A 25,314-nucleotide genomic window follows, 5' to 3' on the forward strand; every position below is an offset into this window, starting at 1 on the left:
TTGCGGTATTTCCTAGTTTACATAAATGGATGAATTACTTTTCTTCCCTCCTATACTAGTAAAGTGATTTGTATTTTACGCCAGTATCATCGAACTCAAGTCTTGGAAGGGGGAGCAAGCGGTGTTTCCGGTTCTAGACCTTTAATCCAAAGATATAGCCAGGTTAATATTAAAAATGTTAGTAAAAATAAAATGATGTCCCTGTACAACTCCATATTGATAATAAATCTAGATCTAGGTAACTTAAATTTTGATAATTTTAAAAAATGAAATTAAGCAAATTGTTCAATATTAATGTCTTTTTTTCTTATTCAGTATATTTATTCATTCTATAATCTCTTCTTGATTTGATTATCTGATTTTTAACTCAGTCATTTGTTTTGTAATAATTACTGTATTAAATATCGTTATATTGTATTTTAGTACAAAATAATTATTCGTAGGAACTGTCCCCGAACACGAGCTTGCGCTATGTTTATTGTAGTACAGGGCATATCAAAAGTCCGGTAACACTTTCAATATTTTATTACACAAAAACTACTAATGATAGCACTTTCAAACACACGTCAGTTTAAAGTCAAACTCTCAAAGTTATTCAGCCGCTTAATTTTCAGCGACGAAGCGACATTCCATATGAGTGGGAAAATTAACAAGCGCAACTGTCGTGTTTGGGATACACAGAAATCTCACAGAATCATTGATCATGAGCGTGATTCACCAAAGGTGAATGTTTTCTACGCGTTGTCACAACGAAAACTGTACGGACCTTTCTTCTTCATTGAGGTTGTGACTAGACATTCATATCTGGACATGTTGGAGCAATGGTTGGTGCCTCAACTTAGACAAGATCTCGATGACGATTTTCAGCAAGATGGGGTTCCGCCACATTTCCACAATGCAGTTCGTGCTTACCTGAATACGGAGATGTCTGATCGTTGGATAGGACGTGCTGGAGTAAGGGACAGATGTTTCATGGCATGGCCACCAAGGTCACCCGATATGACTGCATGTGACTTTTTTCTATGGGGGTACCTAAAGGACCGTGTGTTTGTACGCCTTTGCCACGTGATTTAGAGGAACTAAAAACCAGAATTCGAGAAGCTGCCGCCACGGTCACAGAGGATATGGAAAGAGTTTGATTATCGTTTGGACATCTGCCGAGTCACTCGTGGTTCACACATTGAATCTCTGTAAGGTGTAAACAGAACTTTGAGAGTTTGACTTTAACTGACGTGTGTTTGAAAGTGCTATCATTAGCAGTTTTTGTGTAATAAAATATTGAAAATGTTACCGGACTTTTGATATGCCTTGCATATAGCAAAAAATATAATACAACTCAATACTTCAGAATGTTGAAACAGTATACTCAAAGTTATTCGTAAATCACTTAATACAGTACCAGTATTAATATCCAAAACTGTTCCGTAAAACAAACATAAAAGCATTAAGAGTACTAGCACCAACAATAATTCTAATATAACTGTTTCTACATATTATTCGTTCCATCGTGATCACAAGAGCACATGACTCAATTCTACATCACAAAAAACTAACTAAATGAATGACTACAAAAAAAGACACGCTGCACACACACCAAGTTGGTTTGCTCATTAGACGTTTCATTGGCCACATGTTAAACAGTTTCAACACAGCAGATAGTTACAAGATCAGTTTGTGTGCGTGGCTTCGACATGAGAATTACTCATTCAGTCATTTCATCTGTAATTTTATGTTTTGTGTTGACGCTTGCTTCTGCACAAAATGACAGCAGAGAGGGAACCAGTAACACACCCCATCAGCCTTCCAATCTTCCTCCACCAAAGGGTCGACATGGGAGACGAGGTCGAATAAGGGACACAGAAGGAGTTACAGGTCACGTTGATGGAATTCATAACCCTCCAGTGTCACAGAATGGAGATAATTTTGTGGTGAGATATTTATTTTAATTTTCTAGTAACAAAACATTATTATTATTATTATTATTATTATTATTATTATTATTATTATTATTATTATTATTATTATTCGGTTGAGAAGCTTTTGTCTTCTAGTCTGCTGTCAAAAAATCTGAAAGAATTTATAAAACAGTTATATTACCGGTTGTTCTGTATGGTTGTGAAGCTTGGACTCTCACTTTGAGAGAGGAACAGAGATTAAGGGTGTTTGAGAATAAGGTTCTTAGGAAAATATTTGGGGCTAAGAGGGATGAAGTTACAGGAGAATGGAGAAAGTTATACAACGCAGAGCTGCACGCATTGTATTCTTCACCTGACATAATTAGGAACATTACATCCAGACGTTTGAGATGGGCAGGGAGTGTAGCACGTATGGGCGAATCCAGAAATGCATATAGAGTGTTAGTTGGGAGGCCGGCGGGAAAAAGACCTTTGGGGAGGCCGAGACGTAGATGGGAAGATAATATTAAAATGGATTTGAGGGAGGTGGGATATGACAGAGAATGGATTAATCTTGCTCAGGATAGGGACCAATGGCGGGCTTACTTGAGGGCGGCAATGAACCTCCAGATTTCTTAAAAGTCAGTAAGTAGTAATACTTCTACGTAAACAATGGCTGTCTTTATAGATATCTTCATATAAATTAAAATATGTAAACTCATTAACAATATTCAGGACCGAGTTAAGGACGTTCCAGCACAGCCATCGAACAGCAGCACCAAAAACTGGTTCGACACTCCTTATTTAAATGTTGTAATAAACAGAATTCATTGTCTGCTTCACTGTCCCACTCAGTCGATTACGGTATGTCCGTGAATTTTTTTTACAAGCACTAACTACCTCCAGCATTAATACCACGCTTTCTTGGCTTACTTACGGTCAAAATATTAAAACCAGGGAGCAAAACTTAGTGCCCGATGTGAGATAGGCAAGTGGTTTCAAGTTAACTGTGTTCTAGAGTCCCTCTATTGTGTACAATAGAAGGTGGTGTGGGTCGTGCCTGTAACGCATTAATAATTTTCCTGGAGGTAGCATTTGTCGAAACCAGAAAAAAATTCCTATAAACATATGTCCGGAAACAAAAATCTGTTTAGATATGGGCCATACTGTATTGTGACCTACGATACCCACCTGTCTGTTACTTAGACACTACAGAACGTGCTTTACGTGGTTACCACGCATTGTTACACATGCTTCAGCCCTTCTCAGTGAATCACGAACTCTTGCGACCACACCTGACTGTTGCGGATTTGCTCACATGCATTGGATACTCGCTCCTGTAACGTCTGTACGAACTATTTCATCTCAAATCGACCGAAATATAGAGAAAATTGACCTTACAATTTCTAAATACAATGAAACTTTTTTTTGTATGTAGAGAACTGTGATACAATGCTTTGTGCAAAGTTTGAGGCATCAGAACTTCATAGTGTTTAAATTAAAAATATTTAAATTTATCGTATTTTCATAAAATTTGCAACTTTAAACTGTTGTAGCTCCGAAACCCTTTCACCCAATGATCAAAATCATGGTTTATTTTGATGCTGAGAAATTAAAGTTTATATTGACATATAAACAGATATTCTTACTTTTTATGGAAATGGAGAAATTTAGATTTTTCCTCATTAAGACGCCTTTTGCTAGGAAAAAATATTTTAAAAATATATACATTAGTTAGATTCCGCATTGAAAGTGCAAATAAACACATATTGTTTACTGATGGTATGTTGATAAGAAAGTATTAAAAATATCAAACAAAGAAAATAAATAGTACGCGCGTGAACTAACCAGCTGACTGTGAGGCGGGAGCTAGCCGAGACAAATAAGGCCAGGAGACAAACACGTGATGTGTCGTCTAGCAGCGCATGGCTGTGCTAGCTTTATCACAGGTTTTCATAAACACAGGAGTAAAATGACGCCCAACGCTCGCTTATCTTCAGCTCTCGGCCAGTGCGTGCGGTACTGCGTCGTTCAAGTCTAGGCGTGTGAAAATAATCTATTTAATACCCTCGAAACTTATTGCCGTACCACTAAGCAAACAATCCAGAATCCCTCTTAATAATGCAAAGTTTTTTCTCAATATTTTTTTTAATTTTTACAAATGGCCAAAAAGCCTAAAAGCAAGTAAAATCAGATTATCTGTCTCTCTGTGTACAATATAAATAAGGATTACTTCTTAACATAACCTACCAAATGTCAGCTTCAAAATAAGCTCTCGTTCAATGTTCTGCAGTAAATGGTTCCAGAGTTCTGAGCGCTGAAAGAGGCTTGTTTTTATAAAATACGCTAAATTTGTCGCTCAATAATACGAAAACCGTTTGACTTTCGATAGTATATTTTTGAAAATGCACTCCCCTCAGCACCTTGTATAAGTAGGGAAAAAATTAGAGTATAAAAAAATGCGAGGTTTTTTACTGATCGATTTCATATGGAATAGCCCGTACGTTGTCGATGGGTGTGGCATTTACTAATGTCTTTAAATGTCCTCATAGTCAGAAATCCAAAGGACTTAGGTCAGGTGATTGGGGAGCGATGCTACTGGACCACCTCGACCAATCCGTCGCCCATTAAAACTCCTGGTTAGATACTGTCGCACGAGGCGTAGAAAACTGGGTGATGTCCCGTCGTGCATAAACAGAAAACAGCCTACACCACTGAATACTGTACGTACTTATTATCACACGTAAAATGATAGACTCCATAGTATCTTGGACCTTTGCTTACTACTACATTCTCTGTTTACTTCTGGTGAGGGATGTTATCCACTCTTAAAACATGCACCATTGTTTTGTGTTTTTAAACGAATAATGATCATAGGCCACAATACAGCATGACCTATATCTCAACAGATATTTGTTTCCGGATACATGTTTATGAGAACTTTTTTTCTAGTTTCGACCTATGCTACCTCCTGTAAAAATATGCGGCACTTTTTTTAAACACCCTGTATATCAGACAAGAGTGTTGGGGTATGTGTGGAATAAAATGTGTTATATGTCCTAAAGGTTTCAAATCAATCATCTCACGGAACGGCTTCTGGACCAAGAGAACAAGATGAGAGTGGCATAACATCTGGTACATCTGACGGAGATGGACTCCTGGACAGAGCAATACGGCTACTGCAGCGCCTCAATGATCGTTTGACTGCACTGAGTGCAATTGATGAACAGCAGCTAAGAAGACTAGAAACACTCGAGTACCGGTAAAATACCCATCAAATGTATAGTAGAACTTCAAGTAATCGTTCTGCGGATTATCTGTCGTCAAAAAAAAAGGGCGCGATTTTTTAAAGTGGTGTATATGTAGGCCTATGTACAGTAATGAATATATAATGCTCCTTTCTACTTCCTGAATTGTGCCTACCCATGATCATGTAACTTTCCTGGATGCGTAACTTCCGTTCGGTTCTCTGTAATGGTTAAATATAAACTCTAGTACTCCTTTGGAGTGCATTATCATAAAAATCACATTGCACATTCCTCTTGCTCGAGCATTGCTTAATAATTAAAGTTTAAAAATTGACACAACAAATAAAATTAGTTGTAGAAAAGTAGCCTACACAAAAAAGTAACAGACTTTTAATGCATCTTAAATGGTACCATATAAATTTAAGCCCATTAAAATTGATAATATAGCTTATCCATTTTCTTCGATTAACTGCTCACTATGGCTCGGCAATTAAAACAGAAAATCATAGGTAATAAACAGTGAAAGTGCTTTTCATTGACTTTGAATAAATTCACCGGTAGTTTCGTTATAATAATAAAGAGATTTTTTTTTTTAGTTTGCACAGCAAAATAAAAAAATTACATGTTCTGCAGCGTGCTGTTGACAAATATAAGTTTAAACTAATAAGCACACAATTTTTTAAATATATATTGTACTCAATATTGTGACCTAAATAATATTTGTATTACAACTAAATTGATAGTTTCATATTATAAATATTAACCATTCTAACAATGAAATCTCTTTCCACATTCCAAAAAAATGCGCTAAAATTTCTTGTGACCAAGACTCCCGTATTTCTGTGGTCAGAAATTGGTCGTCCTAAAAAGTTCAGTATTTCAAATTTGTGTGTATGTATATGTGTGTATATATATATGTATATTTTCATTTTCAATGTCATCATCATCATCATCATCATCCTCCTTCACGAATTAGGCCTCTGTAGACCTGTTTCGGCCCCATCTAGTAGTCTTCTAAAAGGTCTTCCTGGTCGACGATGTCCTCTAGGTTTATACTGCATTATAAATTTTGTGATTCTTGAATTTTCCATTCTTCTTACATGATCTAGCCAATTGAATTTGTATCTGCTGATTTTTTCTTCTACTGACTCTACTTCTAATTGTTCTAAAATTTCTTCATTCCTTTTTAGGTCTGAAAGAGTATATCCTGCTGTCCTGAAAAATTTCATTTCCGTTGCTTTGATTCTGTTCATGTCTTTTTTCTTTAATGGCCAAATCTCGCTTCCGTATAAAGGGGGGGGGGGTTCTGCTAGTGTATTATATATTTTTATTCTTGTAGATTTTTGTACTAATTTAGCTTTTAATGTATTGTTTATTATTCCTAGACTGTGTAAATTTGTTAATTTTCTTGTTCACATCTTTTTCATTTTGATAAGATATTGCACAACCCAGATAATTGAAATTTTGTACTTGTTCGAGGCATTGGTTATTATGTATTATCTTACTTCTGACTGGATCTTGTCCTAAAAATGCCATTACTTTTGATTTTTGTGCTGGAATTTCCATCCCAAAATCTTTTAATATTTTATTTAATGTATATAATCCTCTTTGTAAATTATCCTCTGAATTGGAAATTATGACTTGATCATCGGCATAGAGTACGGTATTTAATGTTAGAGCACTGGTTATTTGATTCCTGATGTGTAGATCTGGTTCCATTTTAAAATAATTTCATTTATATATATATATATATATATATATATATATATATATACATTTTCAATGTAAACAACGTAAATGAGATTGAAGGAATGCAATGTTTCTACTCATTTGTGACTCAAAGATGACCACTACTGTGAAAGCATAAAATCTCACGTAACTAACATTATTATGTTTCAAGACTGACAAAAATGGAGGTTCAGGCGCAAGAAAAAAGTGACACCATCAAGACAGAATTGAGGGAAGTGTCACAGAGGGTACGGCAACTTGACTGGCAAAGCAGCAAAATAGAAGCTACATTGGAGGCCATTAAATTAGACACAAACGGACTTAAACACGGACAAGACCAAATACGAGGAATGCAAGCTGGGCCAGGTAAGATTTTATTATGATATGACACCCAAAAAGTTATACAGTTGAAACAGATTTTACATATATCATTCTTATTCATGACAATATTTTGTCGTTCACTGAAATGTATAATATATATATATATATATATATATATATATATATATATATATATATATAAGAGGGTTTACACAGCCCCACGAAACAAGCTCTTGTGATTCAAAGTTTACCCAAAGAGAAAAAAATATGTATTAACTACTTCTAAAATAAAGTGCATGTATCCTTGAACGATCACCTGAAACAGGTTCTTCTGCATCGCTCAAACGAAATGTTGTCTCTAAAATGTTTATTCTTCTAATATTTTTACATTAATTCTTAAGCATATCTTTTAGACGATTAGACGAGCTTCATCTACTGACTTACAAGTTCGCACTCATTAAACTTTATAAACAATAGTAGATTACTTAATTTATGGATCTTGTGATATCTTATGTCAGTGATGTCAAAGCAAGCGCATTTTTCTGACCTTGACGTCGTGCGCGGGCAGCAAGCGCTAAGTATGGAAAGAGGAAGGGTTGTGTATTTGAATAAGCAACCTGTTGGATTAAGAAAACAGTGGTGCACAAACTTCAAACGGAACGTGAAATTTTATGTCGTTATTTTTATATGGCTTCTTTCTGTTTAATATTAACTATATTGTCTGTAAAACAAAAGTACTAACACTGATTTCTTAATATTGCACTTGTGTTTTAAATCTTAATAATATAATAGAGAGTTAAGAAGGAATATTCACTTAAATTCCATAGTAGTATAATATTATACTGTATTAAGTGGATGAAACACATCATTCATAAAGAAAGTGATATTCCAAAGAAAGAGATTGAGTATGACATGATAAGTTGGAATTTATATTGATGGTATCTTTAGCCTTACAAAAGTAATCAATAAACTAATCAAAACAATATTACAGTACAAAGCAAAGTTACCTAGGTACTATATCTGTTTTAAGTGTAACTAATATTACATAACAAAACTATTATCGCATTATGCTTTTAAGGTGATATTTGTGAGCAACTTCCTATCATCAGAATATTAAATTATTTTCTCGAAATCTGCTGAAGCTATAGAGCTGACATATTTACAACACATGGGCACGAATCTTTTGCTTATAATGTAACAGTAGTTGCTTTGTTAATTCATTTCCTTACAAACAATTTCCATGCGAATATTTTCAAAATTTTCAATACACTATCTTCAGTAATACGTATAGACAGTATATTAGATTTACGAAAACATTCTGTAAGGCTACTAAATAAATAGGCTTATACCTGAAAATTTCACTTTTCTATACGAAAAGTTGAGAAAATATTTATTTTGAATAAAAAATCAAACTTGTGAAAAATGAGCATTAAAATTAAAACTTAGATTCTTATAACGCACTTACACTTCTCAGGGAAATCTAAAAATTAACATGGATACAGTTTTAATAAGTTCTCTTCCCTTTATCTATTGAATCAGTGCTGGCCATCCCTGAATATAGCTCGACCAAGCGGCATATACCACCTCTTTCGTCTGTCTCTTTCCTTTCCACTGTAAAGCGCTCAGGCTCCCCTGGGCTCTAAAGCGCGCGCTTGCTCCTGTGGGCATCAATTGACATGCCTGCTGTATGTTGTAGCAGACCAGTCATTTTCAACTGGTGTGCCACAAATGATCAGATGGTGTGCCGCGAGAAAATGAATATAGTAAAGTTAATTGGAAAAATAAAATTGAAAATAGTAGTAAAAATAGGTGAGTCCACAAGAGTCAACTTTCAGCGAACACAGCAAAAGTCCAAATAGCTGCTAAGTTTTCTATGAATAAGAACACATGGATTTTGCTTGTACTTAATTTCTCATGTAAACATATCACATCCGATAATCGACGATTCTCGTTATATTAGTGATATACCTATCAATAAAATAATGCAAAATAGTCTAAATTTTTTTCACAGACTAGCGGAATTCAAGAAAACTACTTCTGGATTCAAACATACAAAAAATATATTTTCGTTAAAATTGTTAAGTTTAACTTTTCAGTTTCCGAAGACTATGTCTTATGTTACTTGTACACCATAAAATAAAAACTGAACATAATTAATGATGCTTTTATTCATTTTTGTTTATATGTTTGTAGAAGGAAAGGGGTCAGTACACGCTCAAGATGAAATACACAGCAAAATGCAGATGACAATGGCAGCTGTATACACGATGCGTGCAACATTAGGAAGCATGAAAGACGACCTGAATAACCTCAAGCTGAATTTCACCAAGCTAAGTAACATGACAAGGTATCAATAATACGTGAGTATGCATGGACATATTACAGGATCTTCGTTGTTTCTGGGAAAACATCACACAAATTCGAACCCTATTATAACAAAACATAATTATATAACATAATTTCTGCCAATTTGGAAGAAAGGGAACTTTTTCTATTAGTTTTAGTGAAAAAATAAAGCATTTCTCTCTAAGAATCCTGTGAATGCATTGTTTGATGAGGAATTGCAAAAATAATTGAAGAGAAGTGACAATCTATTTTATTTCAAAATTACCCATGACAGACACCTACAGTTTTTTTTTTTTCAAAATCACTTTATTATTTTCCCATAATTTTAAAGTTATAAAACGGAGGCATGCCAGGAATCGAACCTAGGTCCACAGGATTATAAGTCCAGCGCTCTAGTCACTAGACCATTAAGTGGCTAGAAACAATAATAATGTTTAAAATGCTTTACAGAAAAATTGTTCACTACATTAGAATTATAGGGAAAAAAAATTAATTACTTAAATCAAGAAAAAAGGCAGTACCAACATTAAAATCCGAAATAGGACACGACTGTCTTTCCTAATATATATATATATATATGCACAACGGAATTATTGGACTCACCTACAAGTACTCTCTGCATGAAAACAAACACAACTATGAAATATCACCAACAATGAAAGTTTCATCACCAGAGATGGAATGATAGCTTTATAGTGTAATGTTAGAAAACAAATATTTAAAACCATCAGTCTGATGTCACTGGAGAACAAATCTTTATTAAACATAATTTGGATAATATGCATGCGTGAGTATCCAATGCCTACCCATTTCACTTGCGTGATTCGGGTTCCGCATATTGCAGATAGACGGCAGGACTGTGACCCATTTTCTAGTTGCACACCACATTGGTGGGCTATGCTGTACATGATGTGTATCTGTGGTGAGTTATGTCATGTACTAGGGTGAGTGTATGTGTAAGTGTAGAGAATGGGTGAGGATGATTACATTATATCAGCGTTTCTCAAACCATGGTCCGCAGACCACCTGTGGTCCTCGAGTTCTGCCCTTGTGGTCCTTCAAAAAAGACAGAAGAAATAAAATTCAAATGAATTGCGTAACACACTATAGCTGAAAATCTCAGAGTTTGGAAATGACACATGACAATTGCCTTTCACTTTTTCTCCCAGTACTAATATTTTATGAAATTTCTTACCCCATCTGTTTACCCACTCTACTCTCAGCAACAAAAGAGGGATTATAAGCACTATGAACTATGAACGTGGCGTTTCTCGCCAACTTTTCCCTGCATATATGGTGCCGCGCCTGTAACCCAGCCAGGAACCACCTGAATTCATGACAGATGACCAAAGTACCGAACCTTTTGATGTATTGATGACTTTCTTGATAGTTTTGCCGACACCCAGTCTGCACATTGAAATGGGCACGTACAGTACGTCATACACCAATAATAGAACGTGCCAAATTGCATCTTTACTTGTCGAAAATCGGGCATGTTTCTACATTAATTTTTTTATGTTTTTCCAGATGACGATATAAGAAATTTTAGACTCCGCCTATTTTAAAATTCGACGGGTTTACTTTTTTTCCTTGCGTGTTTCGTCTCTAAGTGCCGTTTCAATTTCGCGGGTTTCATACACTCGTTTGAAAGCACTTCGTAACAAACAATGCACCGAGGTTTTAATTCACTCTCATTGCCACACCAAGTAAATCCAAATTCCAAATAGTTCTTGTCATATTTACGAAAGTATTTTCTCTTTGAATAGCTACCACTAGGACTAGATATTTCTTTAATGGCATTATAATTAATATATTTCTTCACACACAGCTTCTTAACTATTAGCACTGCCCAAATGAAGCGTATCATCATGTTCCTTTCTTTTCAAAGATCCGGATTGAAATCAGTTTTCCAATATTTATAATGGGCAGTATTTAACAGAGACATGGACAACTACTGCGTGTACCACATAAGAAGGATTTCAAACAACTAACTGCTAACAGACAAGCGATGAATCAACAATTCACAGAATTTGTTATAAGTTAGGCCTACTTGTCATTGCTACAAAAAATATAATTAGAACTATTTTAAAATATGTCTCCTGGTATTAAAATATCCTACAAAAATGAAAAATTTGCTTTCGAAGAGAACAAGAATAAGGTGGTCCGTGGAACTATTCTGACTTAAAAAAGTGGTCCCCACTTCAGAAAAGTTTGAGAAACCCTGCATTATATAATACTCAGTAATGTTATTCTTCTTCCAGCAATATGTTTGGTCGCAGCACACAATATCTCACCAAACAGTACTTCACAGAGGTCATGCTGGACCATAAACATGAAACTGTCTCTCCAGTACAAGCTCTACCTCTTAATCTGCTTGCCTCCCTTGACAAACCCTCTCATGACCTGTGTGAGGATTCTTTGCCACACGACTGTTTAGAAGTACAAAAACAAGGCCATAATACATCAGGCATCTACAGGATCAAACCACATCTCTCCTCTGCCCCATTCTTCGTATACTGCCAACTAGAGACGAGAGGTGGAGGATGGACTGTAAGTATCATAACAGTACATTATGCAACGAGCCTATAATGGTAGTAATTAAGACGAGAGTATGTTTATGAAACGAGTGCAAGCGAGTTTCATAATTTTCATACGAGCGTCTTAATTACCATTATAGTCAAGTTTCATACGACTTTTTATGCTCGACCATATTTCTAACTTGAAATTATTCATAAGTATTCATGTTATTCTTATCTGACTGACAAGTGAGGAGCGGAACTGACCTTGTGCAATACCTCGTAAATTGTGAGATGTGCGCAGACGCGAAAGTATTGATTTTTTCCGAGAAACAAATGTCGACATTGACCTTGATATAATCTAGAGGGTAAAAATAAACATTAATCTTGATATAACCTTGAAATTGAATTAGACATTGAAAAACGAGATGACAAATTGAATTTATTTGAATATTATTTACAATTAACGCTAATTATTATAGTAACAGAACTGACTTTATTTCAAATATAGGTGATTTATTGATTTATTGTTATCTTTCGTTTGCATATCCGAGAATAATCGATACTTGCGCTTTCATAATGCTACAATGATATTTTCTGATTGGTGGAACATTATTACATTTCGGCATGGTCGAGCATAAAATTCCATTTTCGAGTAAATATAACTACACGAAATTTAATATAATTCTTCCTCTAATTATTCCTATCTTATTGTACAATGAATTTTGTGTTAAGACTACTTATCTAACAACTTCGACTTTCTGCACCACTTCAGCATGCAAGTGATTACGCTGTTAAGAGACCCTCCATGGGCTGTCACGCCACAGATTTTAAATTTCATTGATTAAAATTAATTATTTATCACATAAATTGCGCATTCATAATTACTTTTTCAAGATGACTTGCTATTATCCTTATTATTTTAATTTTCTGTGTAGATTGAATTAATTTTATGATTTCTTTTGTTTTATTGGGTCAGATAATAATAAAAATAATAATAATAATAATAATCATCATTCTTGCATGTATTGGGCCTAGTGGCCCGTTATGATCTCTTGCCAACGCTTGAACGGTCTGCCCAAGGATCTCTTGCCCACAGGATGGTAATTTAAAATTTGGCGTGGAATTCTAGAACGAGGCATTCTGATGACATGTGATATCCAGTTTTGTCTGTATTTCTGTAGGTATTCCGTAATCGATTCAATCTGCAGTTCTTTCATAATGTCAAAATTTTTAATGTGATCCATTCTCATGTATCCCGCTGTACGACGCATAAATCTCATTTCTGCCACCGTTAATCTTTGTGAATCAATATTACGAATCGTCCAAGGTTCACTACCAAAACAGAGTATAGGTCTGGCCAATGTTTTATAAATTCTGGTGCGCGTGTGTTTTTGTACTAAGGTTGGTTTGAATATCTGATTAATTATCCCCATTACTCTGTTGAATTTAATAATTTTCTCATTCAAATCCTTTTCTTCTTCATATGAAATTTGGTAACCAAGATAACTAAAATTTTTGACTTGTTCGATGATCTTATTATTGATGCATATTTTGCTACGGACTGGTTCCTTTCCTAAAAAGGCCATCACTTTAGATTTGTCAGTTGAAATTTCCATGTTGAAACTTTCTGCCATTTGATTAAAGTTGTAAACCAAACGTTGTAAATTATCTTCTGAAGTTGCCATAAACACAATATCATCAGCAAATAATAAAGAATCTATTTGAGACAAACGACTTATCGGTATACTTCCATGTGGTTTCAATCTCAATAATAATAATAATAATAATAATAATAATAATAATAATAATAATAATAATAATAATAATAATAATAATAATAATAATAGTGAACGACGATAACAACGCAACAATAATAATAATAATAATAATAATAATAGTGAACGACGATAACAACGCAACAATAATAATAATAATAATAATAATAATAATAGGAATAACAATAACAATAATAATAGGAATAACAATAATAATAATAATAATAATAATAATAATAGTGAACGACGATAACAACGCAACAACAACAATAATAATAATAATAATAATAATAATAATAATAATAATAATAATAATAATAATAATAATAATAATATGAAAACATAACACATTACAGTACTTTTACTTTCGTATATAACTGGTTTATGCAGTCCTGCATAAAGATTTTTTATAAGGCAACCAAACTATATATATAACGCTCTGAATAAGCTAGAGTAAGTGATGAATAACAACAATATAAATGCATTAATTCTGAACAGGTAGTACAAAACCGTTACGAAGGCACTGTGGACTTCTATCGTAACTGGCAGGATTACAAACATGGCTTTGGTAACATTGGAGGAGAATTCTGGCTTGGATTAGAGAAGTTATACACTTTAACTAATTACAAGGTATGTATGATCCCTCTAGATACATAAGCACATTATGATCTGTAGTGCAAATACTTTAAGCGAGAATATAGACTGAAACAGACTTTAAAATGAATTCGATATGTATTACCACAAGAGATGATCACATGTAATCACATCACATGTTATATTATAGTAAATGGTTCTCATTATTCCAGGTAACAGAGATATTAATAGAATTACAGGACTTCAATCTGGAAAAAGTCTATGCTCAATATGCAGCCTTTGCTGTTGGCACTGAAGTTGAGGGATATGCAATATCCTTCCTTGGAAGTTACGAGGGAGATGCAGGTGCAGTAAATATTATTAAACTGATAAAGTTAGATATGTATAAATAAATAATTTGTGAATTTTTTTATATAAATGCATTTAACCTACAAGGCCATGAACAAGTTACATGATACTATTTGGGGAAATATACATACTGTATATAGTCTGCTAAAGAATTTCCTGTTTTCTTAATGCCATAACAACGAACATAATGAAGCAAGGAGATGCACTATCACCTTTACTTTTTAACTTTGCTCTAGAGTATGCCATTAGGAAAGTCCAGGATAACAGAGAGGAATTGAACGGGTTACATCAGCTGCTTGTCTATGCGGATGACGTGAATATGTTAGGAGAAAATACACAAACAATTAGGGAAAATACGGGAATTTTACTTGAAGAAAGTAAGGAAATAGGTTTGGAAGTAAATCCCGAAAATACAAAGTATATGATTATGTCTCTTGACGAGAATATTGTACGAAATGGAAATATAAAAATTGGAAATTTATCCTTTGAAGAGGTCGAAAAATTCAAATACCTGGGAGCAACAGTAACAAATATAAATGATACTCAGGAGGAAATTAAACGCAGAATAAATACGGGAAATGCACGTTATTATTCGGTAGAGAAGCTTTTATCATCCAGTCTGTTGTCAAAAAATCTGAAAGTTAGAATTTATAAAACAGTTATATTACCGGTTGTTCTTTATGGTTGTGAAACTTGGACTCTCACTTTGAGAGAGAAACATAGGTTAAGGGTGTTTGAGAATAAAGTACTTCGGAAAATATTTGGGGCTAAGAGGGATGAAGTTACAGGAGAATGGAGAAAGTTACACAACACGGAACTGCACTCATTGTATTCTTCACTTGACATAATTAGGAACATTAATCCAGACGTTTGAGATGGCCAGGGCATGTAGCACGTATGGGCGAATTCAGAAATGCATATAGAGTGTTAGTTGGAAGCCCGGAGGGAAAAAGACCTTTAGGGAGGCCGAGACGTAGATGGGAGGATAATATTAAAATGAATTTGAGGGAGGTGGGATATGATGATACAGACTGGATTAATCTTGCTCAGGATAGGGACCAATGGCGGGCTTATGTGAGGGCGGCAATGAACCTCCGAGTTCCTTAAAAGCCAGTAAGTATGAACATAATAAGATATTACAGAGAGTTTCTATGCAGATCGGTCCCACTCCATCCTCTACCTAACAAAATCTGTTGGCGGGCGGCGAGTGGTCATATGCCAGCATACGGATAATTCCGTGCACGCTGCCCTATGCAGACGGATCCCACTCCGCCCCTTACTGCCTAGCTTCCTCGGGCAGGAGCTCCTCACTACGTTCATTAAGTCGACAGATCATTACTGCTTGGTACCGGTCTTCATAGGAACTCTCTCTATTCTAACATATCTGTTGTACATTGTCAGGTTGTAATACACAGCAGCATATTAAAGAAAGTGAAGAAATTCATCTGACAGATCAATAAATCTACGTTAAAATTACCAGGATGTTCGTGTATTCCGCAAGACAAGTTAACTGAACACATTAAGGAATAAAATCAAGAAAATCATCTTGCAAATCCCTTTACTAAAACTTATATAATAAATTCTTGTAGACATAGGAAGGAGGAGAGAGGTGAGAGGGTAAGAGGGTGAGAGAGAGAGGGAAAAGAATGCGTGAGTATGGGAATGTGCTTCCCTTTCCCCCCCCCCCAAGACTTCAATTAAGTTATGTATGTGCACATTGTAACTACTTACACATTTTTAGCAGAATATCTGCAAGCCTAACTAACCATTAGAACAGACAAGAGGATTGGTTCATAGTAATAGAGGAAGGAAGAGAAACTGTACTCTAATATTCATACTATTCGTCATGAAAGTAAAGGTCTAGACCAGACATCTCCTCGGAGAACTTCCTCCTCTCTCTATTTTTTAATGTAAGAGTGGAACAAGATGCGGGAGCAGTTCGTGTATCTCCAGATGACATCATTGACCGCGACGTTTGAATAGACATCTACAACCGCTATGATGTTGTGTCCATCTCCAAGGAAACGATGTCCTTATTACCGCAAATGTATGAAGAAATAAAAGCTTTTATAGGAAAAGTGAAATTGTGGGAGTCGCAAGTTTCAGTGGGTAACTTTTACTACTTTATTAATCTAAAGTTGTTTTCTAATTTGAATCAAGACCAGTATAACAAATATAATGAAGTACTGAAGGACTTGAGAAAAGAATTTGAGACCAGATTTAAGATTGTTTGTGAATTTCTAAGATGTTTTGGTTATTTTTAATTATTGAAAACATCACGAACTATATTATTTAACTATTATTGTAATTAATATATTAATATTGATGTATCATAAAAATACGTACTTTAACAACCAACAAGTTTAATTGTAATGCTATTATTATTTAATTGAATTTTATTTCATTAAATATAGTGTAAACTTAAAAAAAAGGAAGACACCAAAAACCATTTACTAGAAATGAAGTATTGTTGTTGTTTAGTCATTTGTCCAAAGACAGATCTGAACCTCACAAGTGATACCAACAAGGCACCACTTAAAGACAACTAGGCCAGGAGATAATGGGGTAAGGTGGCCAGGTCCTTGTGCTTAAGTAATTACGTAACATGTATGGTTCTTCATGCTTCAGGTGTCCTATTTTTACTCATTGATATATCATTAGAAAATAAATGTATTATTATTATTATTATTATTATTATTATTATTATTATTATCATTATTATTATTATTATTGCAAACTACTTAAGAAATTTTATTCCTTTCGAAATAACCGTCTATTGTGACAGTAGAACTCAAAAGTGCAGCTTTGTGGCATTTCTCCCGCAACAGTTACAATTTAGCTCGCTTTTGCTTGTAATATGAATCAACAATCGGTTATCTTCGCGTACTGCGCTTATCTCTTCTGCTGACTACGCTATCTACATTTGCTCTCTGTAACAACTTTCACGCGTTGGCCTTGAGACGCCTGGTCTAGACTGTATAAGTGTCTCTTACATCATACATTAAAACCCCATTTTAACGTTCCCATTTTTAAGTAATAATCGATTACGTCCCAGCCAAATCTCCATAAGAATAATGTAATTAATTCCCGCTTTTATGGAAACCAGTTTAAGGAATACTTTTAAAGTGGATTTTGTGATAATGAAGCCCGAAATATTAAATCGACTTTCATTAATCAACGGTACCAGCATATTCAATAGCGCATCTCAATCAATAGCAATGCAGCACCATGTGGAGTTTCTATTTTTAATACTGAAAACGAGATAGATCGGAAAATAGATCTCAAACTGACTATTATCAATTCATTTGCAGCAATAGTCCTGAGTAAAGAAGTTTTAGACTTTTGTAAAAAGAAACTTTTTTTTGCATCTCTTTAGTTTTTGTAAAAGGTTCTGTTGAACTATTTTATAGATGTTATATATATGCAGAATATTTTATTGCACATTTTACTTATTCCAATCCTCTACTTTCTGATTCTTCTCTCTCTGTCTATTAAGTAGAAATATTTAGACAATAAATAATGACATACTAATTACACATTTAATCTTTCGTACTAAAACAATATTTATGTATAAAACAACTAATACATTTAAAAAGAAATGTAAGTTTCTTAACAATGGAGTGGGATGATAACATGAGGATTAGATGAAAGTGGGAGGTAAAGGGGGTGCAATGTTTTAAGCAGTGGAGAAGAGCACAACCAAACCAAGCTTTGCCACTGATTTTGATTTAAGGTTCAACTAAAGGATACTGGTGGCTGCAAAAAGGTATCTGTCGGATACAGGGGGGAGAGCCATTAATCCTTCCCATTGAAGGCTTTAAGGAACCAACCTGGACAAATACCCAATGTCCCATCCCTACCTTCCCGTGGTGCAGTTGTTAGTAAGCATAATTTTACGAGCTGAACTAAAGGGAGGGGCTACTCATCAATTAGCACTGATCAGCTTGATGAGTTAATGACTGAATTTGGTATAATTTTCCTCTATCCAATACCTAATTCCCTCTTTACCCTTTCTTATCCAGTCCTCTGACTGAAGTCTTACTTTCTTCGACCCCGACGGCATTAGAGCATTCGAAGCCTAGGGGTTCATTTCCCTTTCCTTCCTCCTCTTTCTACTTTTCTGTTCCTAGTGCTGACCTGCTATGGCACTAAAATCGTCCTCCAGTGGCTTAAGGAGGGAAAGCTGGTGATCAACAAGATCTCCCAGCTAGGTCCAATGGACCCGTCAACCAACAGCAGGTGTGGTCCTCCAGACATTCTGGGGGTTGTGTGTGAATGAAGTAGCCACCAAAACGTTAAAATATGGTGTTCACTTAAATCGGCTACAACTTGCCATTTTCTTTGCCCATTGTGCAACTCAAACCAAGAAATGGATTCGGAACACCTCAAAATCTGTGCTTCAGTGGCTGGTCATGATATCTTTGAAAAATATTGCAGTGCAAGAGGTCAAATGACTTTATTGTCAAACGCCTGGCATTAGAAAACAACAACAACAAAGGATACTGGAAATTAATTGTAAGCATAATTGACAAATTTCCTCTGATTTAGGTTCTGGCTGACATGTACATCTATTATCAGGCAGTACATCTCACTTGACGATATTTGTCAGAGGAAGAACAATTGTTTGTATACATCTGAAATCTGATTAGTGTAACATACAGCTAATGGGCAATGTATGGGGTGAAAGGAATTGATCACACTATCCCATTATCTCCTGGCCTAGTTGCCTTACAAGGGTGTCTTACTGGTATCACTTGTGAGGTTCAGATTTGTCTTCGGACAGTTGACTAAACAACAACAGCTGACAAATAGGCTATATTAAATATTTCTTCAATTTTATGGGCCTTTGCAGGAGATTCATTAGTGTATCATGCTGGGATGAAATTTTCAACCCATGATGTGGATCATGACAACTGGCATGATGGAAACTGTGCTGAATCTCACTCAGGAGCATGGTGGTACAATGGATGCGACACGAGGTAGGTGTAGTTAAAGTAAATAATCACTAGTACATAGCAGTGTCAACATAATTTTATAAAATATATAAATATATATACATTATAAAATTAGTACGAACACATTCAAAGAATGAAAGAACATAGATTACCAAAAATACTTCTTAATTATCAGCTGAAAGGACGAAGTGCTGGAAGACCTAAAACACGACGGATGAATGACATAACCCTCTGAAGTCAGAACAGGCCTTGTGGCCTAAGTCCTGATGCTGAAGAAGAAGAATATTATGTTTCATTATTGTGCATGAAGTATTAGTATTGGCAGGGGAAGGAGTAGACGACTGACAAAGTAATAGCAGATGGGGTTTCAAGGTTGGAGGTATATCATATTCCTGTCCTGACTGCTTGCACACTTGGACGCGAAATAATAACATACAGTAAAACCCCGATAAGACGCTGTTCAAGGGACTGGGTGTAAAACGTGTTATTAACTGGGACCATGTATTAGCCGGGTATACTAATTTTGACTTATATACAGTATTTATTAGCATTTTTCTTCATTGAAATACATGATTCATGAAAGTTAATACAGTATTACTCCATTATGTAATTACTGTACTGTACGTCAAAGACATTTACAATATGTGCTGTACTTAATTCTTTCGAAAAAAAAAAAAGAGTAATTTATAGTTGTTTGCCGTGTGCGTGTTCTCCAGGTCCTCATGTTTACCACACTTCAGTTTCTACGATTACATCCTCCCGACGTCGCAGCTGTAGTGATTGAGTCGCGATATTTTATTATCGTTCTTAATGTCGATGATGGGATTCCTAATGCATCAGACAGTTGTTTCTGAGTAAGAGTACTGTTCTCATTGTACTTTCGTAAGATTTACAATTTTTCCGACACAGAAAGGGCTTTTCGTTTAACACTCATTGTAATCACATTCACAGACACTTCAATACACAAAAGGACAACAAACTGCCCAGCAAAAATTTCCAGAATTTTATTATGGCCGAGTGAGGAATGTTGTTTGAGAGAGAGAGTTAGCAAGAGGGTGAGGTATTGTAACTGTATGTAGGCTTCAATAATAATAATGAGAACTAAGCAAAATATGCATGAAGCTAGAATCACTCGCTGCAAAATCGTGTCAAAGGTATGTATGTAGGCTTTAACCACGCAGGTAAGGAGTCGAATAAGAGAGCGTAACAAGAGGGTGGGGTATACTAAGGTATGAAGTATGAAGGTTTAAATGCGCAGGTAAAGGGTCGAATACCAATACTTTTCAAGTTAATGGCACCAGTGAGTTCAGTGACCAAGATGTTTCATTGCTGTTAGAGTACATTGCTGAAAATTACATCGAAAATATTCCACAAAACCAGTGTATTATGCGGCACTTGAGAGCAACAAATGGGGTATTTTATAAAGGCATTATATATGAAATGTGCAGGGACCGGACAAACAAAGCGTATTACATGAGATAGCGTAATAAGCGGGCACGTCTTATCGAGGTTTTACTGTAATTATAAATATATTCGCTTGTAGCTGTATTGTCATTTATTTTGCATTACGTTTACTGCAATTTTATAAACCTGAGAATTTTGTATGAAATTAATATACTTTCTTTCTGTAAAAAAAAAAAAAAAATATGAACTTAAATTACACACCAACTTCGACAAATTTAACAAACAGTTTGGGCAAACTAGTACGAATCGACTGATTGACACTACTGTTAGTACACTTTAAAAAAGGAAAGCACGAGAAATTATATTCACATTGCCCATCCATTATAATTATGCCAGTTTGTAAGTACGAAACTTTCGTGGAGTCAAGTTGACGCTATCAGTTCAAGTCCAGGTGAAGACAGAGCTCTTCATACGATCTCCTTCCAGTAGTGAGGTCAAAGAAGGCATGGGAGCTCTTTACCTTCCTTTCTCCTGTGTGGGCAGAATTACTTTAATTTTAATTCAATTCATATTAAGAACTTGGAGATGTATTACTTACTTACTTACTTACAAATGGCTTTTAAGGAACCCGAAGGTTCATTGCCTCCTCATATAAGCCCGCCATCGGTCCCTATCCTGTGCAAGGTTAATCCAGTCTCTATCATCATATCCCACCTCCCTCAAATCCATTTTAATATTATCCTCCCATCTACGTCTCGGCCTCCCCAAAGGTCTTTTTTCCTCCGGTCTCCTAACACTCTATATCCATTTCTGGATTCGCCCATACGTGCTACATGCCCTGCCCATCTCAAACATCTGGATTTAATGTTCCTAATTATGTCAGGTGTAGAATACAATGCGTGCAGTTCTATATTGTGTAACTTTCTCCATTCTCCTGTAACTTCATCCCTCTTAGCCCCAAATATTTTCCTAAGCATCTTATTCTCAAACACCCTTAATCTCTGTTCCTCTCTCAGAGTGAGAATCCAAGTTTCACAACCATAAAGAACAACCGGTAATATAACTGTTTTATAAATTCTAACTTTCAGATTTTTTGAGAGCAGACTAGATGATAAAAGCTTCTCAACCAAATAATAACACACATTTCCCATATTTATTCTGCGTTTAATTTCCTCCCGAGTGTCATTTATATTTGTTACTGTTGCTCCAAGATATTTGAATTTTCCCACCTCTTCGAAGGATAAATCTCCAATTTTTATATTCCCATTTCGTACAATATTCTGATCACGAGACATAATCATATTCTTTGTCTTTTCGGGATTTACTTCCAAACCAATCGCTTTACTAGCTTCAAGTAAAATTTCCGTGTTTTCCCTAATCGTTTGTGGATTTTCTCCTAACATATTCATGTCATCCGCATAGACAAGAAGCTGATGTAACCCGTTCAATTCCAAACCCTGCCTGTTATCCTGAACTTTCCTAATGGTATATTCTAAAGCGAAGTTAAAAAGTAAAGGTGATAGTGCATCTCCCTGCTTTAGCCCGCAGTGAATTGGAAAAGCATCGGATAGAAACTGGCCTATACGGACTCTGCTGTACGTTTCACTGAGACACATTTTAATTGATCGAACTAGTTTCTTGGGAAATACCAAATTCAATAAGAATATCATATAATACTTCTCTCTTAACCGAGTCATCTGCCTTTTTGAAATCATGAATAACTGATGTACTGTACCCTTATACTCCCATTTTTTCTCCAATATCTGTCGAATACTAAATGTACATAGGCCAAATAGAAATGATCGGGACGAAATTGAAATACAAACTGCTGAGCCATTTATACCCGAACCCACGCTTTCAGAAGTCGAAATTGCGATAGAAAATCTGAAAAAGTACAAGTTTCCAGGTATCAATCAAATTCCAGCAGAATTAATACAAGAGGGTGGAAGTGCATTATATAGCGAAATTTATAAACTTGTACTTGCTATTTGGGAAAAGGAAATTGTACCAGAACAATGGAAGGAGTCCATAATTGTACCTATTTTTAAGAAGGGGAGATGTAGTACTGTATTAAAATTAGTTTTGGAAAGAATGAAATGAAAAGACTTACTAAAATATGCACCTGCTACATAGTATGAGAAAATAGATTAATATATTTTTTTTCATTTACAGCAACTTAAATGGACGGTACTTGAATGGAGAGCTACCAGAAATGTATGAATATCACGGGATGTATTGGTATGATTGGCATGGTCCTGCATATTCACTCATGAAATCACGTATATCAGTCCGTCCTAGCCAGTACTTCCACTCTCATCTAGTAAATAGGGACCTTAAAGTGGTCAACAATAAAACTAAGAATAATGCTACAAAACCAGCTAATCGACACAGACAAGCAGCGGGAGAAGATCGTGGTACAGAGGAGAATTTCACTGAAAAGAAAATACATGATAATCTAGGAGTTGAAGACAGTCCTCCGAAAAATGAAGACGCACATGATGAACTCCACCGTGTAACAGAACATCCAACACAGACACTCCCACACTACGACAACAATTATGATTACATAAACTGAAGTTTTAATATGTTCACAGTTAATATTTGTGAAGAGAAGAAACTCAGGGTTTGAAAATTGGATCAATATTCTCAACTCATATGGTTCTATTAAAGTGCTTGAAATAGGCTATAAAGCTCACATCTCCATTCTTTATTACTATACTATGTTATATTATTTTATAAATAAAAAATAAAACTCTAATGGTGAGTACACTGTTCAACCAGTTCCTGTTCCTCTTTCTACTATACTTCTTGCCAATAAAAGTTTTACTCTTCCTGTTAAAGCATACACATGAAGAAAATGCGTCCATCACTGTGGAATAATGGTTAGTATGTCTGTTTTCTATTGTATTTTTTTTTACATTCCATGGTATTCGTACATTGCTTCACAGCTAGAATATGGCAGTGTTCCGCAACCGCTGTGCCTTTACAAGGTGAAATGTGTGACGCGAACTTTTACCCATTATTGTAAGAAATTGATAAAATTAATTTAAATTAAGATATGAGTAGAGTTATTTACTTTAATACATACTCGTATTAGTAATAGAAATTTGTATTTTCTACAGTGAAGTTCATAAATTGTTAATAAATGAAAGAGTCTATTTGTTGTATAATAATAATAATAATAATAATAATAATAATAATAATAATAATAATAATAATAATAATAATAATAATAAATTTGATTACATTAAGTAATTATATTAAGAGAGTTACATCATGTTTTTGAGGGGCTTAACATTTTGGTGTGCCGTGTTAAGTCTAGGCCGTGAGTAGAAAAAGGTTGCGGAACACTGGAATATGGAACATGTCAAAAAAAAAAAAATCTTAATAGTACTAAAAGTCTTAATTATAGTCACAGTCTAGTTAAAATATACTGCGTGTTCAGTTCAAAGTGTGTCATGGCTCGCTGTATGCCATCATGTGGCTAGCCGATGAGCCTAGAGAATTCAATCTTCCTACACTTCCGCAAAGGTGTGTTACATATGTGCCCGAGAAGTTGCCTAGAAAGTATGGCATTCATTCTGAAGAGTACATACCAATACATACGATAATGCCGGTAGTGGCAGGAATGTGAACTGTTTGGAAACATGTACTGAGGTGAGTTTTTTCTTACTGTCGGGATATGGCAAGAGGGTTAAGATAATTACTTATGTATTTGTTGACATTAACTTTGACGGTCAACATGGACATGGAGCATTTGATTTGTGTTGTGGAATGTTGCCATTACCGATGATAACAAATACCCTGTGTACGATTTGCCAGCGCAAAATACAGTTCAAAAGAGGTTATGGTAGCACACAGACCGTGCAGACCGCCATCTGTTGCTACGAAGTTCAAGTTATACCGTACACGTTCTCAAGTTCAGATTGAACACCTTGAATAATAGGCAACTTCTCTGACATAAAAGCTCAAACTCGCTTCAAATCGCCGACTCACAACAGTGATGTCATGACACATTTTGAAATGAACACCCAGTAGTCACAGTCTAGTTAAAATATATACATAAAAGTTTTACAATACAGTCTCTTATTACAACACAAAGGTTTAGTATCAATACTTAATACAAGACAGAAATAATCATGCAGCATTGCTGAATGTCATAAATTCACTTACAGAATAGA

General features: G+C 35.1%; 2 protein-coding genes across 5 annotated transcripts in view; one reads left to right on the top strand and one right to left on the bottom strand.

Annotated features, from left to right (window-relative positions):
• Nucleotides 1-25,314, bottom strand: part of Mekk1 (mitogen-activated protein kinase kinase kinase 4) — a 129,327-nt gene that overhangs the window by 34,440 nt on the left and 69,573 nt on the right. The gene's annotated exons all lie outside the window — the stretch shown is intronic.
• On the top strand, nucleotides 1,605-23,891 carry LOC138710942 (angiopoietin-related protein 1-like). The gene is made up of 9 exons (XM_069842146.1): nucleotides 1,605-1,928; nucleotides 4,961-5,157; nucleotides 7,044-7,237; nucleotides 9,386-9,539; nucleotides 11,800-12,088; nucleotides 14,331-14,462; nucleotides 14,639-14,771; nucleotides 19,627-19,753; nucleotides 23,306-23,891. Exons 1-9 carry the CDS (start codon nucleotides 1,692-1,694, stop codon nucleotides 23,706-23,708), a joined length of 1,866 nt encoding a protein of 621 aa, XP_069698247.1. The 5' UTR covers nucleotides 1,605-1,691; the 3' UTR covers nucleotides 23,709-23,891.

The sequence above is a fragment of the Periplaneta americana genome, chromosome 12, assembly GCF_040183065.1.
Source record: "Periplaneta americana isolate PAMFEO1 chromosome 12, P.americana_PAMFEO1_priV1, whole genome shotgun sequence".
In the NCBI taxonomy this organism is placed as follows: Eukaryota; Metazoa; Arthropoda; class Insecta; order Blattodea; family Blattidae; genus Periplaneta; species Periplaneta americana.